Source organism: Phyllobates terribilis, unplaced genomic scaffold (genome assembly GCF_046119375.1).
Source record: "Phyllobates terribilis strain yellow unplaced genomic scaffold, ASM4611937v1 Scaffold_9__5_contigs__length_417890890, whole genome shotgun sequence".
NCBI classification, from domain to species: Eukaryota; Metazoa; Chordata; class Amphibia; order Anura; family Dendrobatidae; genus Phyllobates; species Phyllobates terribilis.
In genome coordinates this window covers 48640032-48666566 of record NW_027362769.1, presented here as the reverse complement: position 1 = coordinate 48666566, position 26535 = coordinate 48640032, and the positions used below count along the sequence as shown (strand labels likewise).

Below are 26535 nucleotides of genomic sequence, written 5' to 3'. Positions count from 1 at the left end.
GGGGGGGGGGAGGGGAATCAGCTGCTCACTTACATCCAGTCCAGGTCTTGGAAGACCTGATTTAAGACAGCTGTGTCTGTCTCAGTCTGTCTCTGTTATGCAAGGTGTGCAGGGCCTTGCATGTGCTGCTCAGATCAGCTGAAGTCCAGGAAAAGCACTTCATTTAAACGGCTGAGGCCGTGCGGTATATGGAAGTTATTTAAATTTGGTTCAGTTATCTTTTTTTGTGCCGGAAAAGGCAGTTGTGTGTTTGCACACATACATATATATTATAAATACACACATACTACAAATATAGATTATTTATAACAAATAGATTTGTTATTCATGGTTACAAAGTCACAACCCAGTAATTGTTTTTTTTTCAAAACTCAACCCACACCAGCTCTATTATCCTCAAAAATGCACAAAACAGCCCAATAGCTATGTGACCAACCATGTAGTCCAATTTGGCAAATATTAATGTTTCTTCCTATAATTATTCTAAAATGTCATTGCATTCCTTGTTTTATCTCACTAGTTCAAAATGAAATCTTTCAGCAAGATCAACACCAAAAACTGGATATAAGGGCATATAGGCCTTTGAAATGTTACTGCCTCGACACCTTTATATGTTCTATCTGTTGCTGCATTTCCGAGAAATTTTCATTTGTTAAGTGCTGCTCTGGGCGTGACAGAACACTCCTGCAGTTGTTTCCTGACAGGGCACAAGCCTCTTTAGCTTGATTGATAGCTCACTGAGTGATATCAGGCACCAGGATCAGAGAACTTAACATCTAATTCGCATATGAACACACTAATTCCTTGAGAATGCAGCAACCCATAAAAGATATAAAGGTGTCAATGGAATTTGCTTTCAAATACCTACCTGCTCATGTATACCATTTGGTGGGGGAGTGTTGGGGGGTTGATTTTACTAACAAATTCCCATTAAATTGCAATAATTTGAATAGGTAATTAGGATGAAACTGTTCGCTGTATTAGAAAATGGAGGAGTTTTTATCTTTCTACATAATCGTCTTCATCACTGAGACAAGGCAGGGACATAAGATTACAGTGTGCTCTGCAAGGTAAAATAGAGATGATGAATCATTTGTACAAAAAGAATGATGCTTAAATAGAAAAAAAAAATCAGAGCCATTTTTATTTCTAATGATTTACTGGAATAATCAAATGGAGCTGGCAGCTGGGCTGGAGTCAAAAATGCTTCGCCTTAAACAAGGCTCCTCTATTATACTGCAGCAGCTCTATTACTGCGGCCTTGCAGAATTGTTTCATATGAGGAGTCTTTCCGGCAAGCAGCTTCATTGTTCTTGTAAGCCAGAATCACACAGAGCCTTTAAAACTGGATGCTCATGAACATGTGCATTAACAGCTCTTTCAATGGATTGAGCCGCATTGCTCCAGACATTGCAGGTGTCAAGGTAATTAGAAATCCCTAAACCCCCGGGTGCTAGATAGCGATTAGCAGAAAGAAAGCTATAATTACTCATGCCAGAATATGCACTCTCCTCCATTTCTTCTGAAATTCATGGCATCTCAGCACTTCAATAGTAAAGTACCTCTGTGCTAGGTAGAGGATGACTAGCCAGCCATTACAAAGCCACAAGTATTGACTGCCCATTTTTCGATAGATGTCGGATTCAGCTGAGGCGGTGAAATATCAATGTGCACATACAGATACAAATAAAGAAACCTTTCAAGGATTTTAATATTTATCTCAAAACAGGTTTCAGCAGGCGGATCGAAGAGTGTTTCGTTCAAAAGAGGAAAAAAAAAAAATCAGAAAATGGGATTCTATCGTTTACATAAAAAGCTCTCAATGAGCAGATCAGCGGCATTTATTTTCCATCAGTTAAAGGGAACCTGACAGCTGATACATGCGGCCCGATCCACAAGCTGCATGTATCAGACACCGGCTTTATGATCTCAACCAGGTATGTTTGACTCTGAAACACTGTGGCATATCAGAGAAAAAGTACTTTAAAAACCAACGGGGACTAGTGGAACAGGCGGGTCCCCAGCAGCTTCACCCTGCCCGCTGTCAGTGACTGACAAGTCTCTCCTTATACGCTCATGAAGGGAGAGACCTCCTGTATTACTATCCAGGCCCAGGTCCATTTTCAATTAGATCACTAACTGAAATCTTAATGAGAATCTGTTAGCAGGTTTTTGCTACCTCATCTGAGGGCAGCATAATGTAGGAAAAGAGACCCTGATTACGATGTATCACTTAGATTACTGGGTGCAGCCGTTGTGACACAATCAGTTCTTAAATGTAGCATGAAGCAGAGCTGAGAAAACTGCCCCCACCCACACCAGGCTCTGCATATAAACAACAACCAACATAATCCATGCAGAGAAATGGTTGGATCCCTGGTATAACCGGGACCAGTGAAAAAAAGCCTACTCGTATCACATGCCAAACAAAAAGAACCATGAGTAAGAATGGCATGAAAAATATAAAATTTATTAGATCAGAATTGTAAAAACTTACATATATAAATACATGAAGCATACATAAATGGGACAAAAAGTGCAATGTGCAGGGAAAACCGTGGCCCCACAAGGGAAAAATATGCTAAACCTGAATTAGGCAATTGAGGTCCATATAGAAGTTGTGGGTCACCTATCCAAAGGCATAATATTAACTTAGTGATAGAGCCAAACAGTACATTCCAAGTGAGAAGGACGCCGAACGGAGAAAGGTGCTTACACAAATACCAAGTGGAGCCACAGAGGGTAGATGGCGACACATTGCACTTTTTGTCCCATTTATGTATGCTTCATGTATTTATATATGTAAGTTTTTACAATTCTGATCTAATAAAATTTATATTTTTCATGCCATTCATTCTCATGGTTCTTTTAGTTTAATACCAGTCTCTGTTTGTACATTGTCTATCGACATGGAGCGGCTTATCACAGGAGGGGGTGTGGTCGGGCAACTTGTCAGTTAGTCAGGGCAATGATAATCTCCTGGTCATAAAACCTTCATTCTAAGTAAACAACAGCACACAGGTTAATAAATAACATCACTGAAATCTGTTTCAGCCTCTATCTCCTGCAGTCTTCAGACTAAATAGCAAAAACCTGCTGACAGATTCCCTTTAAAGTCATTATCCATTACTTTGATATTGATGACTTATTCACAGAATTGGTCTTTAACATCAGATCAGTGGGAGGTCAGACACTTGGCACCCATCGATCATCTGTCTTCCTCTTCAATGACAGCTGGATGTAAACAGTTAATGGAGCAGAACAGAATAACTCCATACAGTGTAGGCCTACTGCCAAGAACTGCACATCAGCTCCTACTCAACTGAATAGGAGCTGAGCTGCAGTACTCTGCTATACCTTTTTTCCTAAGGGCATCAATGGGGCCCTTTTTACAAAACGTTGAGAACATTCAGGCGATTCATAAGAGTTGTCCGAGTAGTGGACAACCCCTTTAACTAGGGGTACACTTAAAAGAGTAGGTTTTAATTCCATATCTAAAACTAATCTATAGTATTCTATGCAATGCTAGCTATTCTACAATTAACAATTACTTGGTCAGCAAATTTACAAAGTTAATTTCCACAATCATCACTCTCCCCGCACTCCCTATCTCCTGAGTTTTCACAGGACCACCATAACACAATTTATCAACCTGTAGCTCACGAGCCACATGTGGCTGGCAGACCCCTGCTGTGTGGCTCACAGTCGTCTGCTTCCTCAGTGTGTTAAGTGTCCTAGCAGACAGACAGCAACCAGCTGGACGAAGAGGAGGAGGACTAGCCATGAAGAGGTTAAGGCTGCCTTCTCCCCCTTGCTGGTGACGTCATCCCCTTCAGTGCAGCTGACTCTGCCTCCTGATGCACACCGTGCAATCAACATTGCAGCAGCGTCGCAAGCAGTCACACTATTGAGCAGAGTCGAGCACAGGGCAGAACTAACAAGTGAAATCTTCACGGTCTGCCAAGTACGTATTTTTCGGATTACAAGATGCACTTTTTTACCCTCCAACTTTGGAAGGAAAATGGGGGTGCATCTTATAATCCGGAGGTTGCTTACTGGGGGTAGAGTGGGGGAGAGTGGAGGGTGGCTGCGGTGGAGCAGGGTCACGGGAGGCAGGGTCGCTGCTTCAGGAGGCAGGTGGCGGCAGGAATGAGGTGATGCAGCGGGCCCTGGGCCCTCATAAGATGCGGCCATTTTCCCGAAACCCACCGCGGGGAAGTCAATGGGAAAGGGGACTTCGCTTACCGGCGCCAACATCTTATGAGAGCCCAGGGCCTGCAGCCTAGCACCACCTGGACGCCCCCTCCTCCCAGCCCGGGGCCCGCAATATCGCCCCACTCCTGACGCTGCCGGCCTCCTGAAGCAGCGACCCCGTCTCCTGTGACCTCCGCTCTGCCGGCGCCCCCAGTAAGCTACTGTAAAACGGACTAGAAGACACATCATAATTTTATTTAAAACATTTTCCTATTTTACACCCCAAAATTTGAGGTGCGTCTTATGGTACGGTGCGTCTTATAATCCACAAAATACGGTAAGTGCAGTTACACTGAATTTATGTTATGTACTTTACACACTTTAGTGACTAAGTTACAGAAAGTGGACAATCCCTTTAAGAACAGCACAACTAAGAATAAGTGATCTGACGGGGATGCTATTATCTGTTCAGTTGAAACCAGAAGTTTACATACACTATATAAAAAGACACATATGCATGTTTTCCTCAATATCTGACATGAAATCAGAATAAACCTTTCCAGTTTTAGGTAAATTAGGGTTACCATAATTTTTAATATTTGCCAAATGCCAGAATAATGAGAGAGAGAGAATGTTTTAAGGCATTTTTATTACCTACTGCAAAGTCAAAAGTTTACATACATTTCATTAGTATTTGGTACCATTGCCCTTAAACTGAATGACTTGGGTCAGACGTTTGGGATATCCTTCTACAAGCTTCTCACAATAGTTGGTCAGAATTTGGGCCCATTCCTCTTGACAAAACTGGTGTAACTGATCCGGGTTTGTAGGTCGTCTTGCTCGCACCTGCCTTTTCAGCTTTGCCCATACATTTTCATTAGGATTGAGATCAGGGTTTGTGATGGCCACTCCAAAACATTGATAACATTGTTATCCTTAGGCCACTTTGTTACCATTTTGGCAGTATGCGTCGATCATTGTCCATTTGGAAGACCCATTTCCACCCAAGCTTTAACTTTCTGGCTGATGTCTTGAGATGTTGCTTCAGTATTGCCACATAATCATCTTCTTTTCTCATGATGCCATCTATTTTATGAAGTGCACCAGTCCCCCCTGCAGCAAAACATCCCCACAACATGATGCTGCCACCCCCGTGTTTCACAGTTGGGATGGTGTTCTTAGGCTTCCAAGCTTCGCCCTTTTTCCTCCAAACGTAATGATGGTCATTATGCCCAAAAAGTTTAATTTTACTTTCATCAGACCACAGGACGTCTCCAAAAATTAAGGTCTTTGTTCCTGTGTGCATTTGCAAACAATCTGGCTTTTTTATGTTTCTTTTGAAGTAATGGCTTCTTCCTGGCAGAGTGGGCTTTCAGCCCATGTTGATACAGTAATTGTTTCACTGTGGATATTGACACAATCTTACCAGCTTCCGCCATCATCTTCACAAGGTCTTTTGCTTTTGTCCTTGGGTTGATATGCACATGTCAGACCAAAGCATGTTCATCTCTGGGACACAGAACCCATCTCCTTCCTGAGCGGTATGATGGCTGGACATTCCCATCTTGTTTGTACTTGCATATAAATTGTTTGTACAGATGAACGAGGCACCTTCAGGTATCTTGAAATTGTACCCAAGGATGAGTCAGACTTGTGCAAGTCCACAATTCTCTTTAGACTTTCCCATTATGCTACACAAAGCAGCAGTGTGTTTCAGGTGTGCATTAAAATACATCCACAGGTGTGTCTCTAATTAACTCAGACGTTGCAACAAATCCTATCAGAAGCTTCCATACACATGACATCATCATAAGGGCAGTCCAGAATTGTTTCAAGGCATAGTAATCTTAGTGTGCAAACTTTTGACTTTGCAGTAAGTAATAAAAATGCCTTAAAACATTCTCTCTCTCATTATTCTGGCATTAGGCAAATATTAAAAATTACGGTAATCCTCATGGACCTAAAAGGGGAAATTTTATTCTGATTTCATGTCAGGTATTGAGAAAAACATGCATGTGTGTCTTTTTATATAGCGTATGTAAACTTCTGGTTTCAACTGTATGTCACTTCGGATGCAATCAATGATTTAATTGATGCAGGGCAGTATCAGTGAGGCAGAATTCAGACGTCCATGTATCACAGTCCAAGTATAGTCCACGTACAGACTCCAGAGCACGGACCGGCCACAGGTCCCGACCCAAACTTGACAACTTCATATATGCTCCATACCTCCCAACCATCCATGATCCAGTGGGCCTATCCTGAATTTGGGGAGCTGTCTCGCTAGAAGTAAGGGTTATGTCCTGACTTCAGTTGTATCTGCCTTCTCAGGAAACGAACACTTTTGCATACAACGGAGGCGCAGGGAACCATCAGATCCTCCTCCACCATTCAGTCTATGCAGAGACTGGAGATCCACCCAGTACCTGTGGTGCTTTGAGCCCAAAATGAGAAAAGAGCAGTACGAATGTTTTGTTGTTGTTTGTTGCCACGTGACGTTCTCATATTACCTATAGGTCCTGGCAGGATATTCAGTCTCTGCATGGACTGAACAGTGGAGGAGACATCCAATAGCTAGGCAGCAGAGATGAGGAGCAGGACACATGCAAGGTGTGTGTATGTATTGATGAGCAAAGCTGTGTGTACACTGTGGGGACATCACACTGTATGGAGAGCACGGCGGGGACATCACACCGTATGGAGGGCACTGCGGGGACATCACACTGTATGGAGAGCACTGCGGGGACATCACACCGTAAGGAGGGCTCTGCGGGGACATCACACCGTATGGAGAGCACTTGCGGGGACATCACACCGTATGGAGAGCACTGCGGGGACATCACACCGTATGGAGAGCACTGCGGGGACATCACACCGTAAGGAGGGCACTGCGGGGACACCATACTGTGTGGGAATACTAACAGGCTTCACTAGGAGCAAGTTCTCTGTGTGGGCATATATATATATATATATATATATATATATATATATATATATTATATTATATATAGGGGTTTTGAGGGTGAGGTTGCCGACTTAGCGCAAAGTAAATCTAGTCACACTACAGTGTGTCCCCCTGTTTCTTAGCTTTCATAGTTGGTAGCTATGTATATCCCTATGAGGCTGTCGAATTCGGGAGACTCAAGGTCACTCCGTGCATCATGGACCGTGCTCGGACTGTAAAACACAGATGGCTGAATTTGGCAAAAGGTCTCATTCAGACATTCATATATCATGGTCTGAAACCACCATTTAAGGACTGACTGCAAGTCTCCTATCTTGAACTTATATATGCCTATGAGGCTGTTTGAATTCAGGTCAGGAGTCCAACAGTCAGTCTGAAAAATCACGGTGGGACCGTGATATACAGATATCTTAATACAGCCTTCAGTTCAAACAAACTTATTTTCGGCCCATGTACTATAAAATGTTAGCCTTTGTGATGTGCAAAAATCGGTTGTTGCACCCATCCACTGTAGGTCCTCAAACTTTTTAAACAGGGGGCCAGTTCACGGTCCCTCAGACCATTGGAGGGCTGGAATATAGTTTTAAAAAAAAACTATGAACAAATTCCTATGCACACTGCACATATCTTATTTTGAAGTAAAAAAAACAATACAGGAACAAATACAATATTTAAAATGAAGAACAAGTAAAGTTAAATCAACCGGTATTTCAATAGGCAGGTAAATGTACCCAATAGGCAGCATAGGTCCCCAATAGGCAGGTAAATATCCCCAATAGGCAGGTAAATGTACCCAATAGGCAGCATAGGTCCCCAATAGGCAGGTAAATATCCCCAATAGGCAGGTAAATGTACCCAATAGGCAGCATAGGTCCCCAATAGGCAGGTAAATGTCCCCAATAGGCAGGTAAATATCCCCAATAGGCAGGTAAATGTACCCAATAGGCAGCATAGGTCCCCAATAGGCAGGTAAATATCCCCAATAGGCAGCATAGGTCCCCAATAGGCAGCATAGGTCCTCAATGGGCAGGTAAATGTTCCCAATAGGCAGGCTGCTTCCCCTTATAATGCCATATGCAGGCTGTTCCCCCCCTAATAATGCCCCAATAGGCAGCATAGGTCCTCAATGGGCAGGTAAATGTTCCCAATAGGCAGGCTGTTTCCTCCTTATAATGCCATATGCAGGCTTTTCCCCCCCTTATAATGCCCCATGCAGGCTGTTCCCCCCTTATAATGCCCCATGCAGGATGTCCCTTTCTCACACCATATAATGCCCCATGCAAGATATCACTCCCCTGTCATTATAATGCCCCATGCAGGATGTCCCTCCCCCCCCCCATATAATGCCCCATGCAGGATGTCACCCCCCATATCATGCCCCATGCAGGATGTCACCCCCCATATAATGCCCCATGCAGGATGTCACCCCCCCCATATAATGCCCCATGCAGGATATCACTCCCCTGTCTTTATAATGCCCCATGCAGGATGTCACCCCCCCCCCCCCCCATATAATGCCCCATGCAGGATATCACTCCCCTGTCTTTATAATGCCCCATGCAGGATATCACTCCCCTGTCTTTATAATGCCCCATGCAGGATATCACTCCCCTGTCTTTATAATGCCCCATGCAGCATGTCACCCCCCATATAATGCCACATGCAGGATGTCACCCCCCATATAATGCCCCATGCAAGATGTCACCCCCCCATATAATGCCCCATGCAGGATATCACTCCCCTGTCTTTATAATGCCCCATGCAGCATGTCACCCCCCATATAATGCCCCATGCAGCATGTCACCCCCCCATATAATGCCCCGTGCAGCATGTCACCCCCCCATATAATGCCACATGCAGGATGTCACCCCCACATATTATGCCCCATGCAGCATGTCACCCCCCCCATATAATGCCACATGCAGGATGTCACCCCCCCATATTATGCACCATGCAGCGTCACCCCCCCCATATTATGCCCCATGCAGCATGTCACCCCCCCCCCCCATATTATGCCCCATGCAGGATGTCCCTTTCCCCCCATATCATGCCCCATGCAGGATGTCACCCCCCCCCATATAATGCCCCATGCAGGATATCACTCCCCTGTCTTTATAATGCCCCATGCAGGATATCACTCCCCTGTCTTTATAATGCCCCATGCAGGATATCACTCCCCTGTCTTTATAATGCCCCATGCAGCATGTCACCCCCCATATAATGCCACATGCAGGATGTCACCCCCCATATAATGCCCCATGCAAGATGTCACCCCCCCATATAATGCCCCATGCAGGATATCACTCCCCTGTCTTTATAATGCCCCATGCAGCATGTCACCCCCCATATAATGCCCCATGCAGCATGTCACCCCCCCATATAATGCCCCATGCAGGATGTCACCCCCCATATAATGCCCCATGCAGCATGTCACCCCCCCATATAATGCCCCATGCAGCATGTCACCCCCCATATAATGCCCCATGCAGCATGTCACCCCCCCATATAATGCCCCATGCAGGATGTCACCCCCCCATATTATGCCCCATGCAGCATGTCACCCCCCCATATAATGCCACATGCAGGATGTCACCCCCCCATATTATGCACCATGCAGCGTCACCCCCCCATATTATGCCCCATGCAGCATGTCACCCCCCCATATTATGCCCCATGCAGGATGTCCCTTTCCCCCCATATCATGCCCCATGCAGGATGTCCCTTTTCCCCCATATTATACCCCATGCAGGATGTCACCCCCCCATATTATACCCCTTGCAGGATGTCACCCCCCCCATATTATATCCCTTGCAGGATGTCACCCTCCATATAATGACCTATGCCTCCATACATTAAAAAAAAAATAAAAATCCAATACTCACCTCACTTCTCACTTGCTTCCGCTGCCGCTGCTCTACTCTGGTCCGGACTCCAGCGTCACGGCGGCGTTGTCCCACTCTGCGCTGCCTGTGACAGCACTCGGGAGGGCGCGGTGTAAAGACGTCACCGCGCCCTCTGACCTGAGACGTCACAGGAAGCGCAGAGCACGGAAGACAGCGGATCTGCGGAGGCACGGGGAGAGGTAAGTATCCGCCTGCCGGGGCCCTGAACAAGCGGGGGGAAGGGCGGGCAATGGCACCTCTCTCCTCTCCTCCGCCCATAGCCCGGCGGGCCGGATGAAAGTCCTCCGCGGGCCGTAGTTTGAGGACCCCTGGTATGGACCATCAGAGGGAACCGCAAATAGAGCCAGTCAATTTCTAAATTTGCATACATGACTGGCCGAAGTTTTACAACAGCCATCTGAATGTAGCATAGGAAAAAAGAAGTAGATACACTCGCCCACTGACCCGCATAACCAGGAAAGCCTAGAATACCCCCCTAACGACCAGTGATAACCATTTAATGACTAGATAACCCTGATTGGTTGCAATACGGCTTGTATGATTTCTTCGCACAGATTGTGGCTCTCGACTGTCTCTCAGAGTGCAATGTGGCTCTCAGGGTAAAAAAGGTTGGGAGTACTGTTCTGCAGTGATAAGTGCACAGAGTACCAGCACAGCAGTGACGGGGGCCTTCAACAGCTGTCATGGGAACCCATCTGCGCCCCATGATCATGACACAGGGAGCCGATGCATGCGAGCATCGGCAATCACGTCATTTAAATGACAGTGGCATTTAAATGGTTAACAGTAGTGATTGGAGCTCAGCTCCGGCCATTGCTGTTAGATACAGATAGCAGCTATGTAATATAGGTGGCATCTGCTCAGCTTCCAAGCCCCCTCCACATACAAGATCCCCCACAATGATGTACATATACCTCAATCTGCATTAAAGGGAACCTGTCATCAGGATTTACCCCTCTAAGCATTAACATCGCTGCATATCTGCCTACTAGTGACATTTCCAATCAATCCCTTGGTACCCTCATAGTATAGCCAAGTGTTGCAGGAATTAAGCCAAAAACAAAAATTAAATTCCACTCCAAATTTAGTTTATCTTGATTTTCTGGAGAGGCAGCCACTCATCCAGGAACAGCGAGCCCAATCCGCAGTTGTCACCCGCTACATTGTAATAGCAGATTTAGCGAGGATTTATTTTTGGAAGGGTGGAATGGGGGGTGGAAATGTATAAATATAGAAAAAGATATCTATCTAGCTACATATACAAACACACACATTACATAAGACGACGACATGCTGGTCACCCTGTGAACCCCATAGTGCAATCTCTCTTACCTGTGGGTTTTTGAACAGGGCGTACTTCTCGATGCGCTCCACAAACATCAGCTTGTTCTGGCTGTCCCGAGTCCAGTTTAATAAGTTCTCAACTAAGTTTTCATGGTCTTCAAAGATCCGATCTGGGAAGAAGACAAAGTTAATACAAGGTGATAATGAGAAATTGAAATGATGAAAAATGTCAAACAATTGTTACTATCTATTAAATAATGTGTGGCTGCATTAAAAAACAAAATCTGCCACGGTCATCTGTACTACATTAAATGTATGGCGATAATGTATAGAAGGTTTACTGTTAGGAATGACTATACAAAGAAAAAGCCCAATTAATACGGCACGAGCCATTCAGACAACGGGGCATTCTGCAGGGGAGAAGGATTAACTAGCGGTTCTGAAAAGCGCTGCCAAGTAAATATGATGAAGTGTGAGCAACTGACTGACACGTTGCTGTTTTTTCTTAATTACATCTTTGATGGATTATGGGGAAAATGAAGCCATTTTATTCGGATTATAGAACCTGTTCCACTATTTAAATGAAGAAAAGGAATAAAATTACAGAAACTCCAAGTACTATCGGACACAGCTATACACTTGGAAATTTAACATCGCACTAGGTTCTCCTTCCTAAATGTTGAGAAAAATCATAAGAAATAAATGGTGATCTTGACAAAAACAATAATATATATATAAAAAAAAAGACACAAAAAAGGATGTACAAATGGTCAGTTTTGCTCATAGGAAGCAGATCGCAGTTTTTAGAGCAGATGTAAGATTAAGGCAGTGATCAGACAGGCTGCTGTAGGTGACAATGACACCAAGTGACGGAGCCCGGGTTTTTGCACAGACCACACCCTTTCTGATCAGTCTTTAACATGTCTGTAACAGAACAATCCACACATAGGCCGGGTTCATGTGTGACCAAGCCACGGTCACAGAACCATGCCTGCCCCTCATACGTGTCTGGACGCTTACACCAGCGCATACATCGGACGACTGCTATCCAATGTTTTTTTGGACCAATGTTATACAATGGGGCAGAGCAGATCTGGTTTCTTTTTCTACAGATTGAATCAGTCTGTGGAAAAAAAAAAATCACAGCTTGCTCCAAGTGGCTCCACAAATCGGATCATGCGCTCCCATTCAAGTCTATGACAGCGTGGGAAACATCAGACTGCAGTTTGATGTCATCCGAGTGCAGTCCGATTTACGCAGTCACAGACAATAGAGAAATTAAGTTCTCAGTCTTCTCCATACCTGTGATAGGATTCTCTCATCCTAGAGGATTTCATCACAATAAACTGACACCCTGATCAAATTTGGATCAGTTTGAACAGAGTGCCATTACCATAATCAATCCGATTCTCTTGGAAGAGAGGATCATCGCTCGTGTGACTGACGCCTTAGGCAGAATCTAATGACGCAGCACCCAAGCTCCATCTCAAGTAACTTTTACAAAGTGCAACTTTCCAAGAGGCTCATGTGGCACCAAGGAGACTTGCAAACTCTTCTGGAAGATCAGTAGGTTCCCCCTTTATCCTGGATCCGCACAGATGTTTGCCAGCTCTATCGGAACATGAATAAAGCTTAAGTAATTACACATTATACCTTTCTGGAAGCCTCCTCATAACTGGTGTCCTCAGTGTCCTACAGGGTGGTGGTTATCACTATATTACTGAACATATTGCTCAGGCTGATGTCACACATCCTTTTTTTTACTCATAAGTGATGAACAGTTTTTCTTTTTCCAGCGAGCTGGACCCATTTTTTAAAGCCTCATTCAGATATCAGTGATTTTTTAATCGGTACACGTATCATTCAGGTTTTGGATCCAGGAGTCAATGTTTCATCAGTGAGTTGCACATACGGATAAAGAAATAAAATAAACTCTAAAGCTTCTCCTATATATTGCGATGTTAAATCACCAACAGCGCACAGACAACACACTGACGCCATTCGCGTGCTGTCATGTTCACAGACCCCTAGACGTGGATTTGTACTTTCATCTGTGACACTGATAAAAAAAAAATAAAAAATCCCAGACATGTCTCCATGATTTTTGCACAGATGCTCAGTCCGTAAAAAAAAATACAGACATGTGAACAGCACCAGATAATATAATGGGTAGGTGTTCTGCACATCAAAACTACAGAAATTACCATAAGTGAGAAATCGAAGTCTGATTGAGGCCTTAGTCCATGTGTCAGATTTTGCAATCTTATTACATTCGTTTTTCATGCATTAAAAAAAAAAATATTAGCTTCTCATACCCATTAGTAAAATACATGAAGTGCTAGCTGCATTTTTTTTTCACAAGGCCATTAACTTGCATTGGCAAGTTTACTCTGCAACAAAGGTCAAAATAGGACATGTCTGGATTTTTTTTGGCCAACATCCACAAACAAAAGATAAAAAAGATACTTGGTACTTGGCAGGCACCCTTACTTTACTGTGCACATATACAATTATATAGAACTGATCTACTAACCCATTTGTAGCTCAGAAATAGTCTCAACAAGTGACCAGTCTAGGCTGTATCCACAGTGCGACTTGTCCATCAAATTGTCCAGCACCTGTCGTACCGTTTGCCTCTCGTCCACCATCATGGTCTTGGAGCTGTCATCTGACATGTGCACTCGGATCACCAGCTGAGAAAAGATGAGATGAGTAAGGCTGCAGACAGGACGATCCGGGTCCCTCCATCTACTACATTATGAATGATTGGTGTTTCTGGCTTGATGGAAATGTTGTTCCTAATTTGCTGTAGCATTGTCTGCAGCCCGCGTCTTCTATGGAGCTCCAATGCCGTTTATCCTTTACAGTAGTTTGAAAAATCTAATATCCAATTGAACATTCCACAAACCGCGCTAAAGATAACGCCGCACGCTCACATGATGCGTTTTAGTACAAAAGCAACCAAAACTAATAATGCAAGCATTGAATCAAAGTCAAGGCTACTCAATGTACATGGATCGCAAGCTCAGAAGTGTAACTGACATTTGAAAAAAAATGCAGAATTTGTAAATATAAAAAGCAATTATGATCTGAAGAAGTTGTTGCTTTGCTTCACAATTCTAGGACTCTAAGGCTGGGTCCCACTAGCGAATCACATCAGATGTGATATGCTAAAGACACTCGGCTCCAGCTCTGCTGCGAGTGTGAGCCGAGTGTCATTGCTCTGTGCTCCAATCATCTCGCATGACAGAATCCCAGCACAGCTGCGGAGGAGATGGAGAAAGTCATATCACCATCTCCTCTGTTGCTGGCGTCTGCAGGAATCACACTTGCACTAGGGTGGTATCCGAGTGTACTGCGATGTTTCACACGCACCTATAGACTTATATAGGTGCGTGCGATCCGATTTGCGGATGCAATTGCAGCATGCAGCAATTGTTTTCGCATGCCGAATCGGCATGAGAAAATAATCGCAGATGTGAGATGCACCATAGGGTAACATTGGGGCAAGTGCAATCTAATTTTTTTTGATCTGACTGCACTCGTCCATTTGCATCGCAAGTGGGAAAGAGCCCTAAGCAGTAAAGTTTCCACTTATGGACAGAGCCCAGTCTTTAAAGGGAATCTGTCACCCCCTGGCACTTATCAGACCTCTAATATGGGCATACAGGTGATAGAAATGTAAATCTATACATACCTGTATGCCTCATATTAGAGGTCTAGCTGTGAAATTTATTTTTAATCATTCAGGTTTCTAATGCGTTCCAGTCCCGGGCTCCGGAGAAATCCCCACCTCCTGTGGTAATTATAATATTTCCCCCCTCCCCTGCATGTCGCAGTGCCCTGTGATGTGCATTTGCGGCAGCCACATCCTGCGCACTTCACTTTTTGCACAAGGCGCACGTCTTCCTCCGGTCTATGGTCCTTGTACTGCAGAGATCTTGTGCGCAGGCGTTGGGAAATCACAGTGCCTCGCCGGCTCCTGCACACACGATCCCTGGGTACCATGAACAAAGAGGGTAGGAAAAAGTGTTGTAAAAACTGAAGTGCGCCGGCGCGGAATTTGGCAGCCGCGGGAGTTGGCCACCGCAAATGCACGTCACAGGGCACTGTGATGTGCAGAGGAGGGGGGAAACATTATAATTCACACAGGAGGCGGTGATTTCTTGTGGGCATCAGGACTGCAACACAACAGAAACCAGAATGAATAAAAAGAAATTTCACAGCAACAAGACATCTAATATGAGGCATACAGGTAGGTATACACTGTGTTCCAAATTATTATACAAATAATATTTTCTCAGATTTTCCCAAATTACCTATATGAATTGAAGTCATTGTAATTTTCCAGTCAAATAACTATTAGGGTACAATTGAAAGGTTTTTGTACAAACTGCCTATGATAACAGTATATTTTTTTTAAAAATAAAACACTCAAACTGCACTCAAAATGCATGTTCCAAAGTATTATGCACAGCAGAGTTTTCAACCTTTTCATTTTAATAAAGAACAAAAAAATGGTCATTTTTGAAATTATAAGCATTAGCAGGTTATTACAAACTGAAATCAAACAGTTTTCAACGCAAAACTTTATTCTAGGTGATGTTACATTTGCACATAGGACCCCTTGTTCGAAAGGAGCTTCTGAACTCTCTCGTCCATTGAATTTGTCAGGTTTTGGATGGTTTCTGCTTCAATTGTTTTGCATGAGGACAGAATACCCTCCCAGAGCTGTTGCTTAGATGTGAACTGCCTCCCGCCATCATAGACACTCCTTTTGATGATGCTCCAGAGGTTCTCAATGGGGTTGAGGTCAGGGGAGCATGGGTGCCACACCATAAGTTTGTCCCATTTTATGCCCATAGCAGCCAGAGATGCAGATGTGTTATGTGCAGCATGAGACGGGGCATTATCATGCATGAAAATGATCTTGCTGTGGAATACACGGTTCTTCTTCTTGAACCATGGCAGGAAGTGCTGTTTGAGAAAATCCACATACATTATGGAGTTCATCTTTACCCCTTCAGGGATCCTAAAAGGGCCGACAATCTCTCTCCCCATGATTCCAGCCCAAAACATTACTCCACCTCCTCCTGGTTAGCGCCGTAGCCGTGTTTGTATGGGGTGTCCATCAACCAGCCATCCTCCACTCCATCCATCTGGACCATCGAGATCATTTCATCCATGATAATGCCCCGTCTCATGCTGCACATAACACATCTGCATCTCTGGCTGCTATGGGCATAAAAGGGGACAAACTTATGGTGTGGCACCCATGCTCCCCTGACCTCAACCCCATTGAGAACCTCTGGAGCATCATCAAAAGGAGTGTCTATGATGGCGGGAGGCAGTTCACATCTAAGCAACAGCTCTGGGAGGGTATTCTGTCCTCATGCAAAACAATTGAAGCAGAAACCATCCAAAACCTGACAAATTCAATGGACGAGAGAGTTCAGAAGCTCCTTTCGAACAAGCGGTCCTATGTGCAAATGTAACATCACCTAGAATAAAGTTTTGAGGTGAAAACTGTTTGATTTCAATTTGTAATAACCTGCTAATACTTATAATTTCAAAAATGACCATTTTTTTGTTCTTTATTAAAATGAAAAGGTTGAAAACTCTGCTGTGCATAATAATTTGGAACATGCATTTTGAGTTTTTTATTTTTTTAAAAATATACTGTTATCATAGGCAGTTTGTACAAAAACCTTTCAATTGTACTCTAATAGTTATTTAACTGGAAAATTACAATGACTGCAATTCATATAGGCAATTTGGGAAAATCTGAGAAAATATTATTTGCATAATAATTTGGAACACGGTGTAGATTTACATTTCTATCACTTGTATGCCTCATATTAGTAGGTCAGATAAGTCCCAGGGTGTAACAGATTCCCTTTAAAGAGACTTGTATGCCATACAATATTTAAATATGCAAATTGCTTCTTCAGAGAGGGTCGATATTAAGTTTTAGGATTGCTGCATCCAATAGGTGGCACTAGAGTTCATGTCCTCTTCTCGGCCTATGTCTAGGACTGTAATATGGTAAAGATGAATTTAGTTCATAGTTCAGACTGCTAAAAAAATTCATAGTTCAGACTGCTAAAAGATGTCTGCCCATTGTCTACTTTTCAGAGGATTATTTTCATCCAGCATGTTATCATCTATTCATAAGAAAGTGTTACCCTACTGATCGCTGAGGTTCACACTGCTGGGACGGGACCCGTACTGATCTGGATACCAGGGCCCTAAAGTGCCCCATTGACCTGGGATGATGGCTCGCCGAGATTCAGCAGCTCCATGACAACAGAGCAGCTCTCCTTCTTCCAAGCCGCTCCGTCAATGTCAAGAGATTGACAGACGGCTCCCTGCAGTTAGACAGCATGAGGTCGGCAGTCACGCCCAGTCATAAAAGCAGAACGGAAGAAGGGCAACTGCTCTGCTGACAGGACATGAGTGGAAGCCCCCGAGTGGAATCACCAATTGGAGTGGTCTGTGACCGATCTGTGCCAGCAGAGATCGGTGTCTGTCACAACAGGCAGGTAGTCAGCAACTGCCTTTTAGTTCTTATGCATATTGTAAAAAAAAAAAAAAATAATAAAGTCCTGCATATCCCCTTTAAAGGGATGGTGGCATGCATGGGACCCTTTAATGTTGATTACACAGCCACTTGATTGTCAGACCTCTTATTTTTCCAATCTTTCACAGATCCATTGCATATTACTACCCTCAATGTTATTAGATAAGCCTCTGCCGCCATTGTGCCGGCCATTACCACTACTCGGGGTTCGGTACCTTTTTAACTTGAGCTTCTTTTATCTTTTCTAAAGCTATTCGAATCTTCTCTGCCTTTATTTTAGCAGCTTGTTCCTCCTGTGGAAAGAGTATAAAAAGTTTAATGGTAATCTTGCATTAATCAAACTTTTCTTTATGCTACAATATTAGCAAGACTATGCACTGATCAACCATAACATTAAAATCACCTGCCTAATATTGTGTCGGTCCCCCTCCTGCTACCAAAGCATCCTTGGGGGGCTCAGTATGCGTGCTGTGACCTGTGGCTAAGCAGCAAGATGTGATGCACGGTGTCCTGGCCCCTTCCTACCATAGCCTGCAATAACTTGCCTACAATTTGTGCTACCATGATGTTTCTGTGGGCTCGGGACAGGCTGGCGTTTATCCCCATGCACATCGATCAGCCTCTGCCGTTCATGGCCCTGTCACTGCTTGACGGTGTCATTACTTCACTTTTGCCAAGTACTAACCACAGCATATCAGGGGAAACCCCACAGGAGTCTAGTCAACACAATTTGCCCCAGCCAAAGTCACTTAGATCCTTACAGGGGTTGTCCACCTTTGGGGGGAAAAAATTCTTACTTAAATAATAAGAATTTTGCACAGCTTGCCACCTATAGCCTTTGTGTTACATGACTGCTGGCTGTAGAATGGGTTAACTGAGAACTCATCAGTGTGCACATTCTAGAGTCCCCAGAGGTGGAGACCCCCTTTACCCTTGCACTTTTATTTCTTCTAAAATGTTAACTTCAAGAATTCACTGCCCTTTATATATCCTGTCAGTATAAATAGATAAGCAATGTTATTGACTTGCCAGTGGTTTTAAACTATGGCTGATCATTGTGTAATATATCAGGGTGTCGAATGCATATCACACAAGTGGCGTTAGATACAAGCCATGCAGAACTACAATAAATATGCACACAACTGTTACACACAAATACACCGGTATTAAGAGTCAACAGAAGGATTCCAAAATGATTCATAAGAAGAAGACACAGTATCCATTACAGTATTATTCTTTCCATTAACAACCATGGAAAAGGAAGAAAGACCCATGTGATACAAGTGTTCATCTATTTAATGTAATAATCAAATCGCTTTTCTAAAATACTTTTATTAAAAAGTCTCTATCGTTCCCTTACTACGCAACCTGTCTTTTTTTTTTAACCCACTTCCTGTTTGATGATCTTTTATTTGAGAACTCAAGAGTGCTTGCTAGGATACTCAAACGAGACATTATCAGGGTCTCTGCCACAGCCTCTGCCCCCACCTTGAAAAGTAGTGTAATCAGAGACGTAGGTTTTAGGGTCTGGGCTAGTCCTTTCTTTACTGAGCATGCGTCGGTTGTCAATTCCGATGTATACTAAGTAGGATCTTATCACTATGCAATATTCTTTTTAATGCACAGTGACAGTGCACTCCCTTGCCTGCTCTGATAAGAAGTGAGGAGCCAGCAAGAGAGTGCACTTTCAGTGCGCTTTGTAAGGAGATAACATGAAGAGCAGAAGCCAGCCCTGCCCCCACAAGTGACATCAGTGACCACAGCCTCTGCACCCTGATGACATCCTATTTGGTATCCCAGCATGCACTGGTGGTTTTCAAACGAAGTGGCAAACAGCAAGTAGGTAAAAAAAAAATAAAGCCGTTAGATAGCATAAGTGGGGGAACAATAGGGAATTTTTAATTAAAGTATATTAGAAAAAATACATTTAGGATTAAAATATGTTCGTTTCAGACCAGCCCTTTAAATGAGTACAGCATAGTATTGTGCAGTTCTTTAGTTTAGTGGGAAGGAGGGATTGTTAAAACCTTGGTTTGCACTTAAAGGTCATTTACTTGAGAATATAGCAATGTGAATGTAGAAACCAGGCAACAGAGTATGGATTATAGATGCAGAAGATGGGTTGTGTGTAGTATTGTAGCTCAGCTCCATTTACTTTAATAAGGCTGAGCTGCAGTTCCAGATATCCCTGACCATAGATTGTGACACTGTTTCTCAAAGGAAGTAGTTTTATTTTTCTAATCTTCGACAACCCCTTTAAAAAACTCTAAATTATTCTAATCTTAAAGTGTCTAATTCCCGAGCAGTCACCATCTTATTACGTTATCTCATCCCTAACAGTTATGAAGCCAATTTTACAGGAGCATGAATCCAGCAACACCAGCTGATTACCTTGAGTTTCTCCCAGTGGATTATCCACAATTTAATTGAATCTGGGATATCTGCACATTTTCAATGTCATCATATCAGTTCAGCTTGTGATTATTATATTAGGTCTAATGAGCTTAGTCAGGAATTATACTATAGAAAATTCCAGATAAGCCCTATTCCTAGAAAAGGGTCAGATTTCCCAACATTGTCTTATGGACAGGTCTGGGCACTTCATGAAAAGGATTTATAATGTGATGTGACCAAAATATTGTAAGGGAGTCTTTCACTCCAAAATGGCATATAAAACTACCTAAACATTTATATAGGGAACCTAGCCCCACTTTAAATCATAATAGGCAAGTATAACTTAATTTTATAATTAAAAATAAACTTTAATTTGATCTAGAAATAAGAGAGCTTTGCGGCACCCTTGGAGTGACCTATGCCTTCGTGCACAGTCATGCCCCCCTATCTGCATAATGAAGCCGGGACATCACATTAATTGACTTGTCTCTAAGGCCCAAAGCCAAAGCTGCATCTAGTGTGCGCGCCTCCGCACTGACAGAGTGATCACTGCAATGCACTAAGTGTCAGTAGGGGTGTGCGCACAAAAGCTGCTGACTCCTACCAGTCTGTGGCCACTGGTCACTACACCCGGAAGTGTATACACATCAGCAGCCGTTGTGTGTGTGCGTGCCCGCCTGGGGCATAACTATCGTGGTCGCACACGGTGTGACCGGGTCCGTGCAGGAGGGAGGCCTGTCAATGCCAATTTCACCTGGACGTGTGTCCTCGGCCGAACATTCAGGTGAAATGTATTGTGGCGCAGAGACCCGCTGGCTCCCAGCGCTGCAATACTTGCCGCTGGGCAATCAGAGGTCAGCAGCTGACGTTGACTTGCCATTGACATGCGTCGCATGGTAGTGATGTCATGTGCTGCCGTGCCGACACAGTGAAGTCAGCTGCCGGCAACAAACGTGGATGCCGCACATCATGGAAGCAGAGGAAAGGGAGTAGAATAGTTTTTTGTTTTTTTTAAATGGGGACATTATACCAGGAAGGGTCCAGGAAGCCCGTCCATGTGCCCAGTCTTGGACGCCCGTCCATGTGCCCAGTCTTGGACGCCCTTCCATATGTCCCCTCTAGAACACAGACAGGGAATTATGTCGAGGCAGTTATCTACTTAAAGGGAACCCATCACCATGAAAATGCCATCCGATCTACAGGTGGCATGTTATAGAGCAGGAGGAGCTGAGCAGACTGATGTATAGTTTTGTGAGAGGAGATTCAGTATAACCTGTATTTTCATCATTTAAACCTCTGCTCTTTCTGAGCTTTCTGGTCCAGTGTGCCGTCCTATCAGTGACTGACAGCTTTCTTTGTATATGAGTGCAGACAGAAACAGCTGTCAGTCACTGATAGGACGGCACACTGGACCAGAAAGCTCAGAAAGAGCAGAGGTTTAAATGATGAAAAAAACAGGTTATACTGAATCTTTTCTCAAAAAACTATACATCTATCTACTCAGCTCCTCATGATCTATAACATGGTGCCTGCAGATTGGACTGCATTTTCATGGTGACAGATTCCCTTTAAAGGGAGGTAATGGGAAAAAAAAACACCTAAAAATTCATGAACTGGTTAAAGAAAAAAAAACAAAGCGAAAACAGACAGACAATATCCAGTAAAATTGATTTCATAATTCATCCCATGGTACACATGGCTTACCTGCTACTTACAAAAAGTAAAATAGCAATCTAATTATTGGATAAAGAAGTGGATAACATGTGAGAGTCTGCCTTAGTGCATCAGTTCCAAGCAGAATGAAATATTAAAGAGCGTAGGCAGCCATCTGCTCAGGTCCCTTCAGTAAAAGCCCGAGTGTCCCCTCTATCTGCCTGTGACAATCATGCACAGGACTCTGCAACAAACACGGATCATGTTCTCTTATCTGTTCACCTCCAGCAAGTCTCAGGTTCTGGGCTCCTTGTCTTCCATGGCTGCAGTCACACAGGACAAGGCGAAATATTTTACACAGTGGTCTCCATCGTCTTGTTAATAGTCCTCATCCAGACGTCCCAGGTTCATGTGTCTGTTTTGTGATTTTCATGCACAGAACACATTACAGTTATATTCTATTGGGCTGTTACCAGGTCCATTTTTTTTAAAAAAATTTTTGGGACCGAGTGATCCCAAAAATCAAGGCGATATGTCCATTTTTTTTTATCTAAGTCATAGCTCAAAATTACCTATACAAGTTTACGTGGAATCACAGAGCGCACACGGATGGATCAGCGTACGATCGTGTGCTGTCCGTGACTAACAGTGTAATGGATAGGGGAAGCTTAGCCACTTACTGATTTTACCATCAGTGACAACCATTGATGAGTGAATGATCATAAAAACTGGCAGGAACCAAGCACTGACGAGCAACCATCCATGTTTTTAAGTATGATAAAAATCATGGCCGTCTGAATGCGGCCTAAGGCCATGACCTCACTATCAGTATTTGGTCAGTATTCGGTCAGTATTTTTTCTCAGGAGTGGGAGCCTAAACCAGGTGAGGAACAATCAGAGACAAGGTATAATAGAAACAAGTCACCAATTCTGCATTTATCACCCACTCCTGGTTTTGGCTCCCACTCCTGAGAAAAAATACTGACCGAATACTGACCAAATACTGATAGTGGGGCCCTGGCCTTGTTCAGTATTTGGTCAGTATTTCACATCAGTATTTGTAAGCTAAAATCAGGAGTGGAATAATCAGAGAAAAGGTATAATAGAAACACGTCACCACTTCTATATTTATCACCCACCCACAAATACTGATGTAAAATACTGATCAAATACTGATAGTGTGAACATGGCCTTATAGATAGGTCTACAACATGAACACTGTAGTGAATATTTCCAGCATAGAAGTTTCATAGTTTTTTTGGTTGAAGGCAGACATGCAGTAAGTCCTTCGAGCTCAACCTATAAGCTAAGTGCTTGTTCACACCTGACATGTTCTAGTCTACGCGTCAGCTGCTTTTTGTTCTGGCCAATTACAAAAACCCTATTGCAGAGGTGACCTCTGACCTTTTTATTTCTTATCTTATTATTACATCACTGATTTATTGAAAGCTGTCAGTTTGGACCGGGGGCGAAGTTACAGCCGCCACCCTGTATTGTCCCAGCAGTGACTGAACCAGAACACGCACCGCCCCTCTGACTGAAATTGAACACTGCAGGGTAAATAAAGTTCATTTTCTCCCCGCAGCGTTCGGGTAAGTACGGGCACCTGGCAGGTTAGTAATACTATTACCCTGCAGAATAACCCCATATCTGCAGGTTAATAGTGATTTTTCTTTTTTTTTCTGGTGACAGGTTCCCTTTAACTATGGGTTGATTCATTAAGACAACTCCCGTTCATATGACCTATTAGACCACATTCACACGTTCAGTATTTGGTCAGTATTTCACATCAGTATTTGTAAGTCAAAACCAGGAGTGGGTGATAAATACAGAAGTGGTGACGAGTTTCTATTATACTTTTCCTCTGATTGCTCCATTCTTGTTTTTCTTACAAATACTGATGTAAAATACTGACCAAATACTGAACGTGTGAACGTGGTGCCTCACTCACATGTCTGATGTGTGTATGTGTTGTATTCCGCTTTTCACGGTTACAACATGTTCCCATTATAGTCTATGAGGCAGCTCACATGTCCGCGTTTTTTCATGTACCACGTATCTGTGTAAAACTCATGACAGGACCGTCTTTCTCCAGCAACATGGATGAAGTGTGACAATACAAGTCTACGGGTCCCTGAAAAACACATCCGTATTTAAAATTGTAAGAGATAGGAGAAGCTTTGTCATTTATTTATCCATCCGTGCAGACCACCAATGACACTGATGGTAAAATCTACACGGACCAAATACTGATACACAACACTGAGGACACCGGTACCATTTTTATCACAGACGTGTGAATGAGGCCTAAAAGCGGTTTCCAGTGTGGTAGATGCGGCCTACTCACACGTTACAAAGGATGAACATTCCTATGAATGCCACCATTTATGGCACAATTTGGCTGCCTTACACATATGTGCCGCATTAGGCAAAGCTCGGTGACATTACATCTCCCTCACGTCTCATTACAGGCTTGTGTCCCTTCTCTAGCCTTACTCCATGATTTGCACTGCAGCTCTGACTAGGTGATATTGTCAGTAAGGAGCAGATTTCCATCACAGCAAGAGATAAAAACATACCAGAAAGGACCTAAAATGCCCAGAATGGGCACTGTGCAGCTGCGTTCTGCCACTGTGCTCCTCTTACACGGTGGTGGAGTCGGGTATTGCAGGTCAGCTGGCTTCACTGGAGTAGAAATGAGCCGCTTTACCTGACAGAGGCCATGAACAAAAGTGGCGCTGTTCATGGACATTAGATTAATGCAAATCTAAAAGTATACCCGCATGGTGAGCTATGCCCACACACTGTAAAGGCAAAAAGGAGAGATGAAGATACTACAGAGAAGATACTACATCAAACTTATACATTACAGAGCCTCCCTCTAATAGTTATGATGCAGAAACATGTGGCGTAATTTACAGCGAGCACACGAGGGACGGAGGCAGAGGACATGTTAGGCCCAGTCTTGCCTTTAATAGTCATCTCCATTCATAATTTAGTGAGCTGTGTAATTGATGTGTTCAACTGGGAAAACACCAGAGGCAGATGGAGGCGTATGACTGACAAGTGTCCTAAAAACATCACATTTACCCAGGAAATGCTCATTGTCACACGACTATCTGTATCCTGCCTAAAGGAAGCCGAGTGTGGGAGGATGATGAGCGATTACTGCCTGTGCAATATCTACACTGCTCCTGTATATGTCAGTGATATTACACCATCATATAGCTAGAAAACTACCTAAGGGAACCTGGTACACGTGGGCCTATCCACGAGCGGCATGGATCAGGCTCTGGCTGTATCATCTCAGTCTGGCATGTCTGACTCCTAAATGCTGCGGGGTTTCATAGAAAAATATACTTTAAAAGCCGCCGGACACCAAGCCGCATGATAGACTAGTCATACAGGAGGGTCCCCAGAAGCTTCTCCCCGCCCACTATCCCTTGAGTGACAGGTCTCTCCCTGAGCATATAGTTATTGGCAGCGAGTGTAGAGAAGCCACCAAGGACCCGCCTGTCTAACTAGTCTACTGTGTGGCTCGCCCCCCCCCTGCAGCTTTTAGGCTATGTTCACACATGTGTTTTTCAGCGGTTTTTATGAAAATTTTCAGCTGCATTTTGCAGTACCAGCAAAGTCTATGAGAAACCAGAATTCTCTGTTCACACATGTTTTTTGTTGTTGTGTATTTTGTGTCTTGGTTGGGTTTTTGGAAAATAGAGCATGTCACTTCTTTCAGCGTTTTTTCACCCATAGGAAGTAATGGGTGGTGAAAAAAAGCTGAAAAAAACGCACCAAAATTTGCATCAGCGTTTTTGATGGCAAAATAGAATGGGGTTATTTTTTTCACAGAACTTTATGTACACACATAAATAGAGACAGAAGGATAGTGAAAAAAAGCGCTGAAAAAACGCAGCAAAACCTGCGTTTTTGACACAGCTAATTTCCTGCCAGAGATTAGGTTTTGCTGCAGATTTGTGACGCTGAAAATCCCAACATGTGTGAACATAGCCTAAAAGTTTCTTTTACCCTGAAACACTGCAGCAATTCATAGCCAAACTTACTTGGCTTAGATCATACAGCCAGAGGATTGGGCAGCATGTATCAGCTATCAGTTCCTTTTAAAGGGAATATGTCATTAGAAAATGACAAACTTAATTAAATGGAATGTCAAACATTCTTTTAAAGAATGTTTGGTGATTTTTCTACATTATTCACGATACTGGCTGTTTAAAAAGAATCCCTAAATATTGTAATTTTCACTTTGCGCACTGACACTTTGTACTGTAGACATTGATATTCAACAACCATCTCATTATCAACAGAGGCAGGATTATATAGGAAGACCCAGCGACTGTGAAGAGCGGTGATGTTGGTAACATTACTGCTTTTCACAGTCGCCGGGTGACGCAGAGCGCAGCGTGACACGGTGACTCTGATAAGCGGTGATGTCAGTAACTTTACTGCTCTTCACAGTCGCAGGGTGACGCGGAGCGCAGCGTGACACGGCGACTGTGAAGAGCGGTGATGCTGGTAACATTACTGCTTTTCACAGTCGCCGGGTG

The 26535-nt window shown here is 43.5% G+C and overlaps 1 protein-coding gene across 3 annotated transcripts in view; it reads right to left on the bottom strand.

Annotated features, from left to right (window-relative positions):
- The window catches only part of RAPH1 (Ras association (RalGDS/AF-6) and pleckstrin homology domains 1), a 177060-nt gene that overhangs the window by 39257 nt on the left and 111268 nt on the right, over positions 1 to 26535 (bottom strand). For all 3 annotated transcript variants that reach the window (XM_073646406.1, XM_073646405.1, XM_073646407.1), the window contains 3 exons: positions 18142 to 18219; positions 13880 to 14039; positions 11395 to 11516 (listed from right to left, as the gene is read on the bottom strand). In XM_073646406.1, coding sequence (XP_073502507.1) covers positions 11395 to 11516; positions 13880 to 14039; positions 18142 to 18219 — 360 coding nt within the window. The remainder of the gene's footprint in view (positions 1 to 11394; positions 11517 to 13879; positions 14040 to 18141; positions 18220 to 26535) is intronic.